This window comes from Aspergillus multicolor (assembly GCF_047715735.1).
Source record: "Aspergillus multicolor strain CBS 133.54 unplaced genomic scaffold BDW74scaffold_18, whole genome shotgun sequence".
In the NCBI taxonomy this organism is placed as follows: domain Eukaryota; kingdom Fungi; phylum Ascomycota; class Eurotiomycetes; order Eurotiales; family Aspergillaceae; genus Aspergillus; species Aspergillus multicolor.
The window spans coordinates 350739-368034 of record NW_027395969.1 but is presented as its reverse complement, the minus strand read 5'-3'; the positions used below and the strand labels follow the sequence as shown (position 1 = coordinate 368034).

Genomic DNA, 17296 nt, shown 5'->3' with positions numbered 1-17296 from the left:
TCTCGGCTGGAAAACTGTCATGGCGTCAATGGTTATACGGGATATTAATTGGTTAGCTCTTGTATTCTTTTTTTCTTTAGTTTTGTTTATCATGATTCATGATGGGGACTACGGTTCCCGTCCTTACGGCCCTTGATGATTTTCCTATGGCTTTACTTTAGATCAGACCTTATGAAGTTACGGCTGTACGTATGTACATAATAATATCATTCCCTTTACTTCAAATTACTTGTCCATATGAATTTCATATTTCCGTACTCGTAGAGCCTAGCCGTCAGCCCTGCATTAAGGCATTTCCAAACTTGCTTTCTTGGGCCATGCCATCAGTATATAAGTGCAATGCCTGCCGTTGTCACGTGTTACACACTGGGCGTGTGGTTTAGGGGTATAACGCTCCATTCGCATTGGAGAGGTCCCGGGTTCGATTCCCGGCGTGTCCACATTTTTGCTCTTTTTGCTCCAATCTGGACAGCAATGTGCATGTAAACTTGATCGAGGTTCTGACCGACTCCGGTGCCGTTGACAAATGGATAAGTGGCTAACCACTTAGCTTTCTGCTGTGTATCTGTATCATGCCTCAAACCCGTCGGCGCACTTGAGCCTCGGCATCTCCTGCGGGGAAAGCTCCATTTCATGCCTCGGACTCCACTCTGCCTGTCATCCCCATCCCAATTATCCAAAGTTCCAAACCTCCAATCCATTCTACTCATTCTCACCACCTCTCAACCCCCATCTTAACCTATCTCGTCTATACCAACCCACTCACAGACAAGATGCCTACTTTTCAAACCCCCCCACCCCCCTCCAAAATCTACACCCTCACCTTCCCCTCCCCGCACATCCTCCTCGTAACAATAACCTGCGAGTCCCGCATGAACGCAATCCCCACACAAGGCCACAAAGACGGCTACGCGATCTGGAACTGGTTCGACGAGGAGCCGTCGCTGCGCGTGGGGATCATCACAGGATCCGGAAGTAAAGCGTTCTCCGCGGGCGCGGATCTGCTCGAGCAGCTTGATTTCAAGAATGCGAGTGACGCCGCCGGAGGCGAGAAGGGAAATGGAAATGGGACGGGCATTGAACGGCTTCCCATGCCGAATGGATTCGCCGGACTAAGTCAGCGCCGCGGCAAGAAGCCGGTTATTGCGGCGGTCAATGGGTTTGCGCTTGGTGGGGGGTTTGAGATTTGTTTGAATTGGTACGTCTATCTCTCAGAAACCCTTTGTCTGTGGCTGTGGATGGTGCTAACGCGGCCGGCGCAGTGATATGGTCGTCGCCTCGCCAACAGCGCAATTCGCGCTTCCCGAAGTTCAGCGAGGTCTGTACGCCGGTGCTGGCGGCCTCGCGCGCATAATCCGCACAGTGGGCATGCAGGTGGGCACGGAGCTCGCGTTGACGGGACGGCGGATCAGCGCCGCGGAAGCGAAGAGTTTACGGCTTGTCAACTACATCTCCGAGAGTCCGGGGAAGGTTCTTGATGATGCGATTGCGCTCGCGAATAAGGTTGCGGATGTGAGTCCCGACGCGGTGATCGTGTCGAGGCATGGGCTGCGCGAGGCGTGGGAGACCGGGTCTGTGGAGCAGGGGAGCCGGAGTACGGCGGAGCTTTATGGGGCGAAGCTGTTGAAGGGTGAGAATATTAGGCGTGGGCTTGAGGCGTTTAAGGAGAAGAGGAGGCCTGAGTGGGTTGGGTCGAAACTTTAAGTGTGGGATGATTTTGGCTGGATGGGGGATGAAAGTGGAAGAAGGGCTACAATGGTAGATGAGATGGGATGTATATGGGTCGGGGGCTTGGTTGTGTGTATATAGTATCAACTAAATAGGATTTATCTTTGGTTCGCACGTCTATTGGATGGAATATCATACATTTTCGAGGTATATGGAGACAAGGGCCAGAGACTTACACTATTAAGCGGCCCTGAGTTTGAGAATACATGGCAATGAAGCAGTAGACAAGGCATGAAATAGTCCGCAAGCTCGAAGAACGGTGATTGGGAAACGGGTATTGCATGCCGCTGATTGAGAGATCACTAGGTCAAGCAATGATAGCACTGAGACTAGAGCAGGCAGAATCGGGAGAATTGGCAGTGGCAGGTATAAGGAATGACATGTCATACCTTCACGTTACCTCATGGGCTCGTCGGAAACGTATACGTGCTGGTTGGTATGATCGAAAGACGTTTGGTGCAGTGGTAGAGATACGTTACACAGTAGGGAAGGCCTAGCTCCGGCCTCCAACTCATGGAGCAGGCGAACTGGCCGAATGTGTATTGTTCTGTGTTCTAGCCTTGCCTTGGTATAGCGCCATCTTTTCCCGCTGGTTGGTGCGAAGGTTCGCCCATATAGAGTAATGGAGTCCCGCCTGCAATAGCGTATGAGAAGCTCAGTACGTGACCAGAGCTCTTCATCCAGCGTTGGACCTCATCCGCAATCGGCCAAGAAGTGACGGGGAATAAGCCGTGTGGTGGTACAGGATGCTACAGGCGAAGAAGAATTCAATCAAGCTCCGATCTCTGCCGTGGTTCGTCAAAGCTTGTCTTCTTAGACTGCGGTGCTTGACTTTCACCAGTCGCAACTCCGAAGTCAGGCGGCTAATGCCTCTCGTTGTGAGGATAATTCATTTCTAGCATCGAAGCGTACGGCAAGCCCTAAGGCCTCAATAGACTGAGCAGTGAGCAATAGGTTGTTGGAATCAGGATGGCGGCCTTAAGGCAGCAGCAGCGCCTATGACGTTATGAGGCTCTGCGTCCCGGCAGATGCCCACGACCAGGTCACGGAATGCGATTGCTCAACGCACATCGCTCGGTTCAGACAGGCTCTTGCAGAGAGTTATTATCAACCGCAATGGCATCTCCGATTAGCTATAACGCGGTATTATCGGCATTCGACGACTTAGTCGCCAGGAAAAGCATCTATTATGGCCCGCGCACAACGACCAAGTTTGACGATGACGGGTTTGGAGTGAGAGCATTCCGAAGAAAGCATAGAGCCAATTACTGATTGAACGTAGTTCGAATTCCACGTGAGCACTTCGCTGTCTAAAAAGCCGCAGAACGGGGACCGTGTCAGCGGACACGAGGACCCAAATGCGAAGAAACCAGAGTGCTTCGGGCCAGGAAGCGACATTGGAAACGACGACCCGGCCGCGCTGCTCGCGGATATCCACGGGACGCACTTACTTGTGGTCAACAAGTTCTGCATGTTTCGGCCGCAGTTGATGCTACTGACGAGCGACTCGTACCGGCGGCAGCGGGAGCCGCTTGAACTGGAGGACCTGACGGCCGCTTGTACGGTGTTGACTTCGCTCGATGCGTCACCGCAGTTTGTCATCTACAACTGTGGGCCAAGGGGCGGTGCTAGCAGGCAGCATAAGCATCTGCAGGTATTGCCGCGGCCGCCGAGGTTATTCCCGGATAGCCAGAGTGAGGGCAAAGCGGTGCCATACAAGTACTTCCTGCGGTATCTTGATGACATTGAGCTTGAGAGTCCAGAGGGTCAAAATAGGCTTCTTGAGATATACAGGGATCTGCTTGCTGAGTCTAAGGAGTCTCTTGGGGAGGATCTGGAGGACGACGACTATATTCCTCACAATGCCGCATTGGTTAAGGAGTGGTTGATGGTTATTCCTAGGCGAAGTGCTGATTTTGAGGGCATTGCTGCGAATACTCCAGGGATGCTAGGCTCCGTGTGGTTGACGAGCGACGAAGAGATGAATCGGTGGAAACAGATAGGGCCAAAGAGGATTCTTGCCGGACTGGGAGTGCCAGCTTGAGGGATCCCTTGGGTCATAACCTATACTGCGCATATAGACCGTATATAATCACCTTTTGATAAACAATGCACTTATTGCCCGATTCTTCCGCAAAGGACAACGTCCTCTCCAAATGGATGCCACTTCACATCCTTCAGGCGTGACGCCGCCATCGCATTTCCATCACCATCGAGCCTCCGCTTCGGAGAAACAACCACACCTCCCTGGCCAAGCCACGTAGGAGCAATTGTGACAATGACCGAGTCAACGAGGTGCTGAAACTGCGGCTCAAGAAGAGAATTGATAACCGACCCTCCTCCCTCAATCATGACACTCTCGAGGCCCTCCCTTTTAAGGCACTGCAGCAGCTCCGCCCAGTCAAATCCTTTGCCCTCCATAATATCGAGAGGAATGAATTCTCCGCCGTAGCTCTCCAGAAGACGCTTTTTGTCCTCCGAGATAGACACCCCAGAAGCCGTAATAATCCACGGGGCTTTCCCCCTCCCCTCCTTCGCAAGCTGCAGAATTTTGGAACTGTCGTTAAACTCCCATCTCGCAGACGGATCAAGCACAATGGGCCTCGGCTGGCCCTGTAGCCCTTCCCCTCCGTATCCTCCCACGCCCTGAATCCGGCAGTTTAACCCTGGGTTATCTGCAACTGCAGTCCCAACGCCAATGAGAATTGCGTCGTGGCGAGAGCGCAGATAGTGCGTCATGGCCTTTGATTGGGGCCCTGAGAGAACTGTGCAGGCTCCTGGGGAGAGTGCTAGAGAGGAGTCGAGCGAGGTTGCGAATGTGAGGGTTGTGAAGGGGAGGTCATTGTTTAGTTTGTGCTTTGGGAGGTAATTCTCTAGGAATGGGTTTTCTGAAGAGGGGAATGTTAGGTAGTCCATTTTGGCGAGTAGATGGGGAAGGTATAGAGAGTTGAAAGTACGTTGAGGTCAACATCGCAAAGTCAATGTAGAGAGAAAGCTTTTTGCCTGAGTTTAAAGGCATAAATGCTTTTTGGCTCGATTGAGTTTAGCTTCTATTCTGCACAAGCAAAAGAGCAGCATTATTTTGATTCTCATTAAATATTTCTAAGCCGCTTCGGACAAGAGAGAAAACAAAAGGTGTAGTACTGTTAATGGGACAACATGAGAAGGAACAAGCAATCACGGTAGACACTACTACAGCTTCGCCTTCGAAACGCTCCTCCCACCAGCCTCCAGCAGCGCCGCGGCCTCTTCAACCATGCTCTCAACGATCTTTCCAGCAGGCAGCCTCTCGCGTACCAGTCCCGCGACCTTTCCCATGAGCATCGGGTGTGCGTTGTCCAGGACCTCATCATCGTCCTTCTTAGTGTCCATATCATGCGCCAGCGGAATGATACCCCTGCTCTGCAAGTCCTGCAGCTCCTGCTTGCGCTCGTTCTCCCAGCGCTTGATATACGGCGTTGCTTGAGTGTTTAGCGGGCGACCGCTGAATATCGTGGTGCGGATGATATCGTCGAACCCTGCCTCCTGCAGTGCCTGCTGATGGACTCTTGATGCACCAGACTCCTCAGAGAGGATAAACCGTGTTCCAACCCACACTGCACCCGCGCCTAACATGAGTGCCGCCGCTAGGGACTGGCCGTTGTTCATACCTCCTGCTGCGACGAGAGCTACCTGGCGATGTGTGAATGGGCTGATCTTCCCCTGAAGAAGCTCTGCTACAGCGGGAATTAGAACAATGGTCGGAATGTCGCCAGTGTGACCTCCTCCCTCGCCTCCCTGGGCGCAGATAAGGTCTGCTCCGACTTCGACTGCTTTAAGGGCGTGCTTAGGGTGTCCGATCATGTTCATGTAGAGGACGCCACCTTGATGTAGACGGTCGACTGCCCATTTCGGTGGGATACCGACAGCGCAGACGAACAGTTTTGCGCCGCTTTCAATGACAATCTCAATGAGCTCGCCTAGTTTGCCGTGGGAGTAGTCATAGCTGATGAATTAGCGATTATTCCACTGTTAAAAGGGTGAGACATACTTGGTCTTCCGGGCGCTGCCTCCGACCTTGGGGATAAGAAGGTCAACACCAAACGGGGCGCTCTTGTCTACCAAGTAGCTCTTTAGCTCATTGAGGGCTTCGCGGAGGAGTTCCGGAGTATACGCGACTCCTCCGATAACTCCAAGGCCTCCGCCGTTGGTAACGGCCGCTGCAAGTTTTGGCGACGCAACATTAAACATGCCAGCTAAAAGAACTGGATGCTTAACGCCCAGGAGCTCGGTGACATTAGTGCTGATTTGCTCTGCATAAGTTAGCCCTTATTCAATTGCGTTGGCGAGGAGAGTGATTGCTGTGACCTACTTTGAGAAGCCATTTTGGGCGGAAGGTGAAAGCATGAAACAATGGGATCTTGATTGAATAGTCAGCCAGAAGCTGTATCGCGGTAAATATTTGATTTCAAATGTTTACCTGACTGCTATACAGCACGCTGCAGGTTCCCCGCTTGCTTTCCCGAGAACCGAGATAGAGCATCCACTTGTCCCATGGGGATCACCGTTTGAAGGGGCGGTTCCTCGGCAAGCAGCGGGCTAAATAAGCCGGCAAGCACATGGCTTCCCCATCTTTCGGCTTGCTCACCCCTTCCATCTACGCTCACCATGTCAAGCACAGCAGAGATCCCCGTCCTGGTCGGCATCGGCGAGATCAACGATCGCGTCTCCAAAGGACGAGATGATGCCGCCGAGCCGTTGACTTTAATGCTGCGGGCCATCGGCGCCGCCATCCAGGACACAACACTCGCTCCAAACGCGGCTCACAAACTACAATTAGCGATTGAGAGTGTTTCAGTCGTTGCAAACTGGAGTTGGCCTTATCCTGATGCGCCGGGGCTGCTTGTGCAGAGATTGGGATTACCCGGGGCCGTTCATACAGTCGAGAGTCATCATGGAGGTGACTCTCCGGGAAAGTTGTTTGACGAAGCTGCGCGACGAGTCGCGTATAGAAGGAGCAAGGTGGCGGTAGTGACTGGTGCTGAGGCGCTGGCTTCATGTTCGTTCCCTTGGTAGTATGGCCGGACTATGCTAACGGCTGCAGTGGAGGCCTTCAAGAAAGCGAAGAAATTCCCTCCTCCACATTGGACTAAACTTGATGATCACAGATCATTCTGGGATCGAGAGCGACCAGACGGTACTTTACTCAATTCCATTTGTTTGTCCATAGCTTACTTTGATAGATCTGGGAAGCCGGCATTTCCTTGGGGCGCCGATTCAAGTATATCCCCTCTACGAAGCAGCTTTTCGAGCACACATGAAGCAGACATTATCCGACAATCACAAAGAGTCTGTAGATCTATATGCGGATTTTGCCGCAGTCGCTGCCAAACTACCTCACTCCTGGTCGTATGGTCAGGAACCGGAGACGGTCGAGTCAATCGGGACAGTGACGAAACGCAACCGCATGATCTGCTCGCCATGTTAGTACCTTTTGTATGTTGTAAACCTGGCTAACATGCGTTAGATCCCCTCCTCATGAACGCATTCAACACAGTGAACCTAGCTGCCGCCTGTATCATTACAACGACAAGCTTCGCCCGAGAGCTAGGGATTCCAGAGTCTAAATGGATATACCCTCTAGGAGGCGCAGGAACGAGTGACGCTAGCCGGTGTATGTCTCTCATAATAAAACGAGTTGGGGTTGGCACTAACGAGCACAGTCTGGGAAAGACCATACTTCCACTCCAGCCGCAGTCTCTCCGAATCACTCGATGCAGCCCTTAAGGCGACTGAGCTGCAAACGAAAGACATTGATCTTTTTGACTTCTATTCGTATGCCTCCAGGCAGATATTATGTTGGTTTCTGGACCGCTAACAAGAACAGATGCTTCCCCATCGTCCCCAAACTCGCAGCCCACCACCTGGGCCTTCCACTCCACGGCGAAAAGCCTATAACCGTTCTCGGCGGCCTCACTTTCTTTGGCGGAGCAGGAAATAACTATTCTATGCATGTATGCTACCTTCCTAGAGCTCCACCTCTCTGTCAACCAATATATGGGCTGACCATCCATCTGCTCAGGCCATAACAGAAATCACCCGCCAACTGCGTGCCCGCAAGCAAAGTGCCAACAAGGCACAACACGGCCTCGTACTCGCCAACGGTGGTGTTCTCTCATACCATCACACAGTCATCCTTTCGACTCAACCGCGACCGGACTCAAGCTATCCAGGGTGGAATCCACTCCCGTCACATTTGAACTATGATCATCCCGTTATCGAAGAGCAGGTCGAGGGAGGCGGTGTCATTGAGGTACGTTTATCCACCATTATGCTATACAAGATGTCAGTGTCAACAAGGGTTATACGTGTGCTAATCAAATATATACAGACGTATACTGTCCAATTCGGCCGCGATGGCTCTCCGGCTACGGGGTTTGTTGTGGGCCGTCTACACGATGAGTCTGGGGATGGAGCTCGATTCGTCGCTAATGTCCAGGATGCATACACACTTCAGCAGCTATGTAGTGAGACCGAGCAAGTCGGTAAGCGAGGCTGGGTTTCGACCGAGGGTGGGAGGAATCTGTTTGTCTTTAAGCAGGCGAAGATATAGCTAGATATGATGTGGACTATACAAGCATATAAATACTCCCATTGCTTTCGCTCGAGGCTCGGTGCGCTCTTAACAACATATCAGCCCTACAGGACAAGTATCCCAGAGTACTCCGTAACCATGTGATTAGCCGAATGAATGACGTCAGACACCGCGTTCCGAGTCAGTCACGTGACTTGGATAGCTCCTCTTTCGCGATCTAGGCTGATCTGAGCCTTCCAACTTTCAAGGCCGAGAACTTGGAATAGCTTTGCCTGATGATTCATTGCGCGCTTTTATCTGTCCCAGTCTGATCCTTGGAAACTGTGTCATTTTGGCCCACTAACATTTATCCATGAAGCGATCTTTGTGCGCCGCATCTCCGATGTTTCACAGCGTCCTGCGACTGGGCGTCACCACCGTTTGAATTGCTTCTTCTCGCCCGATGCCTTGCTGAGCTGTCCCTGACTCTCCGATGATGCTCAAGCCACGTTCACTAGTCAAATCTCTACTGCATCTCTAACACTCTTATCCCTTATCTTTTCTCCATATCCGTACCCACCGGTATCTATCTCAGCCGCTCGCATTGTTCATTGTTGGAGCCTTGAGCTGGCAGTCCTAACCAATAGCGTGCGCTAAACAATTGACCATCCAGACCTGGCCTAGTTGTCAGGGCTGAGCGGCTCACGATGTCTCGACCGCAATCTACGTCACATCAAAACTCGCCTTTCCCGAACAAGTCTTACTCAGGGGAAGGCCGATCGTCTACACCGTCAGCGATGGACAACCTACCGTCAGCGCACACGGGGCAGGATCCCAATGGTAGTACTAAGAAGCACAAGCGCAAGAAAAATCGCAATAATCGGAAGCGTCGAAATCGCAGGCCATCGTTCCTAGCTCCAGAAGACTCGCAGCCCGATGCCCCACCTACGATCCCCGAGTCTGAGACTTTAGACGCGATGTCGGTCAATGAGGCCAGAGCTCGAGGTCCCACGCCATTTTACAAATCCGGGGGAAACTTAAGCAATACGAGTCTGGAGAGCGAAGCTTTGTTGGATCATCGGTATGAGTACATCCAGTCATTATGGCATTTTTATTCTACGAGACGATCTCAACTGACTTCCGGGCTTGGGGACGAATAGAAAACAACCGTTGATGAGGCCGCGGAGAGATAGCCGGCTCGCACAGTCATTCCGACCTGGTTCAATGTCTACTTCCTTTCGGGAATTCGAGGCTCGTCCGTTCCACTCTCGCGGGAAAAGTACGCTTGCGATGGACAGCGATCAAGAAGAGGTGGACGACCGCACACCGTTGATGAGGCCAACGTCTGGCCGTATGCCGAAGTCTCCGGGCTATGGAACGGAATCCGTGTCCAGCCCATTCAATTTCCACCAGCGCCGCAAATCGACCCGGTCGGAATCCTCTCGATGCTCGCCGCGCGAAGCTCCAGGCCATGACATCAACAACCCCCCGTCGATGCCATCGACGCCCTTGCTGGGCCCGGAGATGGGTTACAACGAGGCCGTAATGACGGGGGCGGAGTTTGACTTTGGGATTGGCAGATCCCCGGATGAGCGATTCGCTACGTCTCATCCGCGCGACATGGTGATTGATGTGGACGGTAACGGCCAGCGGTCCAGAAGTACGCCTGGGTCCACGGCAGTATCGCCGCACCGTACACCACAGGAAACGCTTCTCCGACGTCGTACTGTGCCAGCTGAAGAAGACGTCTGCTTCCCGCAAGAGGATGCTTCGGAAGTAGCGGGGGAATGCGCACCCGCCTTAACGCGCGGAGATGGGCGACGCAGGCGACGGGCTAAAGAATGGCCGGACTTGTTTGTCTTGGAGGATTGGGCCCGCGAAGAAAAGGAAGAACGGATAGGCGTGTTCCGTACAAAGAAGATCAGCGAGCCTATGCTGATTGAAGGCCGTCTTCGCCCGCAGTTCCGAGCCTGGCGACGTGAGGAGGATGAAGCCCCGTATCGCTTCACCTACTTCAACGAAGAATTCCAAAGCACGATTCATGCGCAGTCAATTCCAGAATTGGTTCAGCCCGGAGGTAGCTTTCGTGAACTCTTTATTCCAGATCCACCAGAGCTCGAGGATTCCTCCGACGAAGAAGACACGGATTCAGAGGGACATCGACATAGCGACCATCCAACGCCGAGTACCCGTACTGCGAACCCTAGCCCGAGTACCAGGACAGAGACACATTCCAACAATCACGAATCAAATCACCAATCAGAAAGCAGATCGCACCTTCGTGCCTCCGTTATGAGCGAAGCCGTATCGGAGGGACGTGCCTCAGCCGAATTGCACAGAGATCATAGTCAAACCGCCCCGAAACCAAAGCGATATGGACCTAGACCCACGTTCTGGCTAGATGTCCTGTGCCCCACTGATGCCGAGATGCGGGTGATCTCCAAAGCATTTGGCATCCATGCCTTAACAGCTGAGGATATCATGATGCAGGAAGCGCGTGAAAAAGTCGAGCTATTCCGAAACTACTACTTCTTGAATTATCGCACGTTTGAGCAGGACCCAAACAGCGAAAACTACTTGGAGCCGGTGAACATGTACGTGGTCGTCTTTCGCGAGGGCATCTTGTCCTTCCACTTCTCGCAGACGCCTCACCCGGCCAACGTCCGTCGTCGCATTCGCCAGCTGATGGACTACTTAATTCTGAGCTCTGATTGGATTTCATATGCAATCATTGATGACATCACGGACGTGTTCGGTCCTTTGATCCAGTCAATCGAAGACGAAGTCGATGACATTGACGAAATGATTATGCGTATGCATTCAGCCCAGAGCCCTGTGAGTTCAAGTCCGAAAGAGGAGCAGGAAGAAATGATACCAGGCCCCGGTGAGATGCTGCGCCGTGTTGGTGTATGCCGCAAGAAGGTCATGGGCTTGTATCGGCTCTTGAGTAACAAGGCGGACGTCGTCAAGGGCTTTGCCAAAAGATGCAACGAGCACTGGGAGGTGGCGCCCAAATCGGAGATCGGCCTGTATCTGGGCGACATTCAAGACCACATCATGACCATGACCAGCAGCTTGACCTACTACGAAACGTAAGTATTGGGCGCCAGTGCTTCTCGAACGAACCCCCTTGCCTCCGCCGCTTGGACTCTGACTAATGCGTCTTCTGCTGTAGGCTTCTGTCACGCGCGCATAGCAATTACTTAGCGCAGATCAACATCCACATGAACGAACGACAGGAACAAACTGCAGATGTGTTGGGCAAGCTGACCGTGCTTGGAACTATCGTCCTTCCCCTAAACATCATCTGCGGTATGTGGGGGATGAACGTGAAGGTCCCCGGTCAGGACGTGGATAGCTTGACTTGGTTTTATTCGAGTACGAAATTTCTTCCCTCAAAAATATGCAATGAATCGATCGCTGACTTCTCCTTCAGTCGTGGGTGGCCTGATTATCTTCGCGTTCGCGTCGTTCCTGATCGCGAAGCGGGTGTACAATATCGTCTAATGGCTCGGCAACTATTCGTGCTACCGACTGTTCTTTGTTTTCATCTCGTCTTGATTATTCCCCATGAATGTACATATGTTTTAAGTTGCCGGCTAGAAGCTGTTGGCGTTGGGTGACTCTGGGTTAGTCTCATCTTATGGTAGATAAACAGGTATTGAAGTACATAGGTCTCGACCAATGATATTAAAGCCGCCTTTGGATCGATGAGAGACTCTTCCTTGGAACGAGCTATAGCCAGGATCACTTATTATATCCTAGTATTGCTTTATAACCTGCTTATGCTCAAGCCTCATGAAGTCATCATGATGGCGGGAGGCTGTATTTGTGACCAGACTTACCAGGTTGGACTCGAAGTTGGCGGGCAATCTTACCGTACCGCGGTCACCCCATGTAATTCGACAAGCAACGGCTCGGAATATTGCAGGTCAATCAAGGCCCAGAACTCGGTTCCTCCTGCTCCTCCTTCATGCTGTTTGACCTTTCGTTTCTTCTTCTCTATCTGCACCGAACCTGACTATCGTCTTCCTCATCTTATCATCGTTGCGCAGTATCCCTGACAAGGCTGACTGATCTTACAGCGGTCAACGCCGCAACGGTCGTGCGCCGACACCTACAGCCTACAGGACTCCTCCCCCACCGCAAGTACTGGTGGGCGTCCTTCTCCCCGGATACTGGCCGCCCTCGTTGTTTGACGTGGGCTCGCTTCATTGGGCCTCGACCTTCCCCTCCCCTGAGCACTGGAGCCTGCGATCCATCCCCAACAGACGGTTACGAGTACACGAGACGTGTTGACTGACCGGACTCCTGCTGAAGCCGCCAATACTCGAGCCTTGAAGCAGTTTCCCGCCGGATCCTCCTCGGATCGACAAGTGGTTGCCGCGAGCTAACGGGGCCGGGGTTTGTTCTAGACATTCCACCATCTCACCGTCTTCTGGTCAAGTTATGTGCGGTTCTGCGCTCGCATCGTTCGCTGCGCTGCTGGCCTCGCTTTGCCTTCCGTAACCTCGAGTCCGAGTCCGACTATTGAGCCCCCATCCCACTATCGGGTGATTTGCCCCTTGAACGACCGCGGCCGTGATTAAACTATTTTGGAATTGGACCTTCGGCATTTCACCCCATCAGCATGTGGCCATTGACGATTCGCCTGGCAAATCACTTTCCCATGTAACTCGCTGTGCGACATCAGCTCACATTATTGTCATCCAACGCGTCGGTGTCTTTGCTCGTTGGCTGACATTGAGGCTAAGAGGCTAGAATAGCCCTTGGGGTTGTTTTCTTTTTAATTCCGTTTGCCTATTGTCGCCGTCCAAGGGCGCTTTCCCGTTTCTTCCCGCCTTCTGATTTGTTTTTTTTGTCTGATTTATTTTCATTTTTCCCGGTTCTTGCTTGTTCGCCAGCCTGGTCCTCTCGGATTCCCCTGACTTCATGCGCCTGTCAGCAATAACCTGACTCGACAGAGACCATGGCTGTGGAATCCGAGAGGTCGCCCTGCCCTGACGGGACAGCCGGTGGACCCAAAGCTGCCCAAGATGATGTGCCTCCATCTCTTACCCGAAGATCCGCCAGCGAAACTGACATGAGGGAACTGCCACGTTCGACCCTTAAGTCCCAGGTTCCCTTCATGTCGCAGCTACCCAAGCCCTCGCATGCTGCTGCACCAGGCGTCTCTGGGCCTCCTTCCACCACGAACTCCACTATATCCTCCCGCGAACCCTCGCCTTCCACCTCATCCCAGCGCCCTCGGAATTCAACCTCAACATCGGCTTCGCGTGTTTCCTCCCGATCTCGAAAGCGAGCACTTGACCGCAGTCCCGACCAATCTGCTACAACAAGTCCGAACCCTGGCCCGGGAAAACTCCCCTCCCAGACCAACAAACCTCTCGTCCTCAGTCCTCCCACAAATGTCGAACCGTCCTCCGATGCGCTTAGCCCGGACAAGAGCAATATGCCGTTGTGGGCCGGTTCCCGGCGGTCGGAGCAAGAAACTCATCTGCCGAATACCTCTAGCAAGCGGACCCAGGTTTCAGGTGATGATTACCTCGCCAAGTCAGACAGGAGCGCGCCTCGTTCCGTAAATAGAGGGTCAGGCTCGGCTCTTGAAACCGTCCAGGAAGCAAGCGATCACTCTACTCCTTCAACCGATACTATACTTCTCCAGCCCGCCCCGGAAGATGCCAAGTTGGAAAAAATCGACGAAGACTCGACTCCAAGGGCCTCGAGAATCCATACCGAGAGTGGGAGCGACAGCGGAGGTAATAAAAGCTCAGAGCAGATGGAGGAGAATCGTCGACGTCCGTCGTTCGCGACGAACCGTCCCAACACCATCCTACCGAAACGTTCTACTACCTCGCTGAGCGGCGGTTCCCGTGCAAAACCTGCCGATGGCTCTGTTCGGAACATGATTGTCGAAACCGAGACTGTCAGCTCTATACCTCAAGTTGGCTTGGGAGTAACCACGGGTGATCGGAGCAGCTCCGGTAGGGTAGACCCCGGAACCTTACGGATGAAACCTAGCACGGAGACCATTCGACCCAAGAAAGAAAAAAGACGTACTCGGAAACCGACGGCGCTTACAACTGGTACCGCCTCCTCTAAGGCCGATATCTTTGAAGCCAAAGTTGCCAGCGCTGTCGACGAAGCCGACGTGTCCGATTCGGACGAAACCTTTGTTTACGACTCCAACGCTCCAGATCAGTACCCCGTTCGTCAAAGCAGATACCATTCCCGAACACCCAGTGCGACATCGATGGCAAGTCAGGTGGATCAGCTGGCTGGTCGTAGTCGCGCGGTCCGAGAAGGAAACCACAGTGTTACTGGCAAGCGCAGCATGAAGTTCACGAACAATACCTATACCAGCAGTGTGGACGGAGATGCGGACGAAGCTCCCCGGTCTCACCCAAGGATTGAGGGCAATGGTACGCATACTCCTCGTCTTCATGTTGGGCGTCATGGGCGACAAAACATGTATCCATCTCTGTTTGATAACGAGTCGCCGTTTCCTCAATCACAAGGGCACAAATCTCCTCGGCACTTCGTTGGAAGTGGTTACCGACAAGCTAGGCCGGGAGGGTCTCGCAACAACCAGAACTACCGCACTATCAACAGCTATAAGAAAGCGGGTGAATTCTACGGCTACGATTTCGATGCCGAAGGCGCGGACGATGAAAGGACGCCACTCGTGGGCTCTCCGCGCCAGGTGCGCAGCCGTGGCGGGAGGCGTCCAAACAGCGCCAGTCTACGACAGATTGAATACATGCAACAACGACACCGCAGCTGTGTCTCGCGATACGGAGCTTGTTTCTTAATAAGTTTGCTATTCCTCTTACTTGTCGGAGGCGGGACATCATTCATCGTTGCGATCACCAAACCTCTACTGGATGTTCAGGTTGTCGACGTTGAGAACGTGCTCGCATCGGAACAAGAGCTCATGCTTGACCTCAACGTGCAGGCGATCAATCCCAACCTGTTTCCTGTCGTTGTCGACCAAATCGATGTGAACATCTTCGCCAAGAGTCGATATATTGGTAATGATGAGTTCTGGCATGATGGTCCCTCCGACCTCACGAGGCTTGGGCGGGCCGAACGCAAAAAGCGTGCTGACATCACACACACGGCACGCTGCGCTGACGGGTTGGAATGTGAATACGACGGCTTAGTAGATCAGCTGGCACATCCCAAACCTAAAGGTGGTGTGGACAAGGGTACTGATCCAATCCCGTCCGACCCGGCCGGCGACCACCAAACCATGCTCATTGGTCGCGTCTTCCGACTCGACTCGACTCTGGCATTCGAAGCCTCGCCGTGGCATCACGACCCTTCTACCTCAAAAGGCCAGATCCGCCTCGCGCGGCCCGGGAATGCAACGGAAAAAGGCGGCACCGAGCGATGGGAGCGCGTGTTACAGCACCCGTTTGAGCTTGTCGTCGCCGGCATCATCAAATATCAGCTGCCTCTCAGCTCACGCCTCCACTCGTCGTCCATCAGCTCCAGCATTAAGGTGACCCCCGACAGCGAGGGTGACGACGACAGCGATGGCAAGAAGCACAAACACGAAGACGAAGACGACACGGTTGATATATCCCTGACCAGTCAAAACCTCCCACCTAATTCCGCGTTTCCGGAGGGCGAAACCCTCAAGGCAATACGAGCAATGATCACCGAAACTCGGCGAGCCTTCGTGGCCTGACCTGACCTGATCCAATCTGATCGGGCCAGCCTCCTCTATCTTCTTCAAATAATGACGTTAGCCAAAATTACGATTGCATGACATACATATATCATCCTTTCCTTCCTTTGTTTCTGCTTCTGCGGCTTATGGCTTATGGCTTATGGCTTATGGCTTATGGCTTATGATATACCCAATCGCATACACTGGGCCATCACCGGCGGCGCTTGATTTGGCTGTTTTTTTCCTCCATTCAAACCTGCATCCCGTCCGTCCATTTCCATCCTACTTCTTCAGTACCTACTAGATATTGCCTATGTAAATATATCGGCGCAGGTTTTCCTTCAGCCAGACATCCTGGACATCTCATGCATACGTCTGTCTGTTCTGTTTATCTATCCTTTCTTCATACATACTTCTCGTTTCGGGGACTTGTCTTGAAATACCCTCCTTCTTTCCTGCTGGACACCTTTAAGCAAGCAGAGCTGCGCATCTATACGGGCCTGCTTTCATTCCTCTCTTTCTTCCTTCTAATATATGTCTCGACTACGACCTAGTGTACATCTACGCTTTCCTTCCTTCATGCGTGCTTACCAGCGACCCAAAAGCAATCAAGTCGAGCCGGCCGCCGAGCAGAATATATATACATACTTATATACTGACTACTCCTGGGGTTATCCTTGCTCATGACGGGACGCATATATGGGTATGCAGAACACACCGGAGATACATACCAATGGAGTGGGATGTTGGGTATCTCTTTCTCGTCTTCTTGCTCTTGGGCATTGGGCTCTCATCCCTGCCCTATTCCCCTCGTTCTTTGTCAGAATGGATGGAACACAAAAGCTTAAGGTGTCACAATAGCTAGTTGCGTCGTGGGCTATGGTGGTTGGTGGTATGGATATATGTACCTGGTACCTTGTGCCCAAGCTATGCTTGTATATAAATGCTTCAGTTTACGGTACGAGTGATGAGCTATGAGATTATGTGCTACAATATCTATAGAAGCATGAAATATATATTTCTACCCCCTTCGCTCACTCCACAGGCCAACAACCGATATAGGCCTATCTTCTACCTAGGTATGTAGTTGTTTAAGTACCCGAACACGTCAGGCAAGAGGTTTGAGTTGCGAAGAACTAGAACAGGTATCGTGGGTATGGGGTTCTTTACTTGAGAAATATACTTAGGAGAGAAAAAAAGGACAAAACAGATATTGCATTCAAGGTATTCAGAAAAGGGTACTATCATCGATCGATCGTGTATCATATCATATCAAGTAGGCCGTGTCATAAGTCATAATTAAGGGAACATCATCAAAGAAATAGCAAGGGACGTAACAT

General features: G+C 52.3%; 7 protein-coding genes and 1 non-coding gene across 8 annotated transcripts; 6 read left to right on the top strand and 2 right to left on the bottom strand.

Moving 5' to 3' along the window:
• The first annotated feature begins 368 nt into the window (after positions 1-368).
• Positions 369-440, top strand: BDW74DRAFT_t151. Its single transcript has one exon. It is a non-coding gene; the product is annotated as a tRNA-Ala (tRNA).
• A 203-nt stretch (positions 441-643) lies between these two features.
• BDW74DRAFT_156013 (enoyl-CoA hydratase/isomerase family protein) lies at positions 644-1850 on the top strand. Its single transcript, XM_073724939.1, has 2 exons — positions 644-1198; positions 1263-1850. Exons 1-2 carry the CDS (start codon positions 774-776, stop codon positions 1702-1704), a joined length of 867 nt encoding a protein of 288 aa, XP_073582418.1. The 5' UTR covers positions 644-773; the 3' UTR covers positions 1705-1850.
• An 835-nt stretch (positions 1851-2685) lies between these two features.
• Positions 2686-3938, top strand: BDW74DRAFT_156010 (putative phosphorylase). The gene is made up of 2 exons (XM_073724938.1): positions 2686-2961; positions 3011-3938. The coding sequence occupies exons 1-2, from the start codon at positions 2779-2781 to the stop codon at positions 3770-3772; spliced, it is 945 nt and encodes a 314-aa protein (XP_073582417.1). The 5' UTR covers positions 2686-2778; the 3' UTR covers positions 3773-3938.
• On the bottom strand, positions 3844-4644 carry BDW74DRAFT_179681 (RibD family protein; the record flags this gene model as incomplete). The annotated part of the gene is made up of 1 exon (XM_073729525.1): positions 3844-4644. The coding sequence occupies one exon, from the start codon at positions 4642-4644 to the stop codon at positions 3844-3846; it is 801 nt and encodes a 266-aa protein (XP_073582416.1).
• Positions 4645-4895: 251 nt separating this feature from the next.
• BDW74DRAFT_156009 (NAD(P)H-dependent flavin oxidoreductase) lies at positions 4896-6406 on the bottom strand. Its single transcript, XM_073724937.1, has 4 exons — positions 6188-6406; positions 6080-6127; positions 5759-6020; positions 4896-5713 (listed from the first exon to the last, which is right to left on the bottom strand). Exons 2-4 carry the CDS (start codon positions 6090-6092, stop codon positions 4921-4923), a joined length of 1068 nt encoding a protein of 355 aa, XP_073582415.1. The 5' UTR covers positions 6093-6127; positions 6188-6406; the 3' UTR covers positions 4896-4920.
• On the top strand, positions 6384-8395 carry BDW74DRAFT_156000 (uncharacterized protein). Its single transcript, XM_073724936.1, has 8 exons — positions 6384-6766; positions 6812-6904; positions 6951-7190; positions 7235-7381; positions 7431-7542; positions 7595-7721; positions 7790-8020; positions 8099-8395. The coding sequence occupies exons 1-8, from the start codon at positions 6475-6477 to the stop codon at positions 8318-8320; spliced, it is 1464 nt and encodes a 487-aa protein (XP_073582414.1). The 5' UTR covers positions 6384-6474; the 3' UTR covers positions 8321-8395.
• A 15-nt stretch (positions 8396-8410) lies between these two features.
• On the top strand, positions 8411-12027 carry BDW74DRAFT_155997 (uncharacterized protein). Its single transcript, XM_073724935.1, has 4 exons — positions 8411-9362; positions 9442-11373; positions 11457-11659; positions 11718-12027. Exons 1-4 carry the CDS (start codon positions 8989-8991, stop codon positions 11786-11788), a joined length of 2580 nt encoding a protein of 859 aa, XP_073582413.1. The 5' UTR covers positions 8411-8988; the 3' UTR covers positions 11789-12027.
• Positions 12028-12979: 952 nt separating this feature from the next.
• Positions 12980-16368, top strand: BDW74DRAFT_37913 (putative phospholipid metabolism enzyme regulator). The gene has a single exon (XM_073732646.1). It carries the CDS (start codon positions 13251-13253, stop codon positions 15972-15974), a length of 2724 nt encoding a protein of 907 aa, XP_073582412.1. The 5' UTR covers positions 12980-13250; the 3' UTR covers positions 15975-16368.
• Positions 16369-17296: the final 928 nt, after the last annotated feature.

What these genes read in the sequence shown, in the direction of transcription:
- BDW74DRAFT_156013 (XM_073724939.1), top strand. Translation starts at nt 774, where the DNA reads ATGCCTACTTTTCAAACCCCCCCACCCCCCTCCAAAATCTACACCCTC. An exon ending in TTTGAGATTTGTTTGAATTG is followed by an intron (nt 1,199 to 1,262) that starts GTACGTCTATCT and finishes CGGCCGGCGCAG; the next exon opens with TGATATGGTCGTCGCCTCGC.
- BDW74DRAFT_156010 (XM_073724938.1), top strand. Translation starts at nt 2,779, where the DNA reads ATGCGATTGCTCAACGCACATCGCTCGGTTCAGACAGGCTCTTGCAGA. An exon ending in TTGACGATGACGGGTTTGGA is followed by an intron (nt 2,962 to 3,010) that starts GTGAGAGCATTC and finishes GATTGAACGTAG; the next exon opens with TTCGAATTCCACGTGAGCAC.
- BDW74DRAFT_156009 (XM_073724937.1), bottom strand. An exon ending in GGCAGCGCCCGGAAGACCAA is followed by an intron (nt 5,714 to 5,758) that starts GTATGTCTCACC and finishes CTAATTCATCAG; the next exon opens with CTATGACTACTCCCACGGCA.
- BDW74DRAFT_156000 (XM_073724936.1), top strand. Translation starts at nt 6,475, where the DNA reads ATGCTGCGGGCCATCGGCGCCGCCATCCAGGACACAACACTCGCTCCA. An exon ending in GGATCGAGAGCGACCAGACG is followed by an intron (nt 6,905 to 6,950) that starts GTACTTTACTCA and finishes TTACTTTGATAG; the next exon opens with ATCTGGGAAGCCGGCATTTC. An exon ending in GATCTTTTTGACTTCTATTC is followed by an intron (nt 7,543 to 7,594) that starts GTATGCCTCCAG and finishes TAACAAGAACAG; the next exon opens with ATGCTTCCCCATCGTCCCCA.
- BDW74DRAFT_155997 (XM_073724935.1), top strand. Translation starts at nt 8,989, where the DNA reads ATGTCTCGACCGCAATCTACGTCACATCAAAACTCGCCTTTCCCGAAC. An exon ending in GAAGCTTTGTTGGATCATCG is followed by an intron (nt 9,363 to 9,441) that starts GTATGAGTACAT and finishes GGGGACGAATAG; the next exon opens with AAAACAACCGTTGATGAGGC. An exon ending in CTTGACTTGGTTTTATTCGA is followed by an intron (nt 11,660 to 11,717) that starts GTACGAAATTTC and finishes CTTCTCCTTCAG; the next exon opens with TCGTGGGTGGCCTGATTATC.
- BDW74DRAFT_37913 (XM_073732646.1), top strand. Translation starts at nt 13,251, where the DNA reads ATGGCTGTGGAATCCGAGAGGTCGCCCTGCCCTGACGGGACAGCCGGT.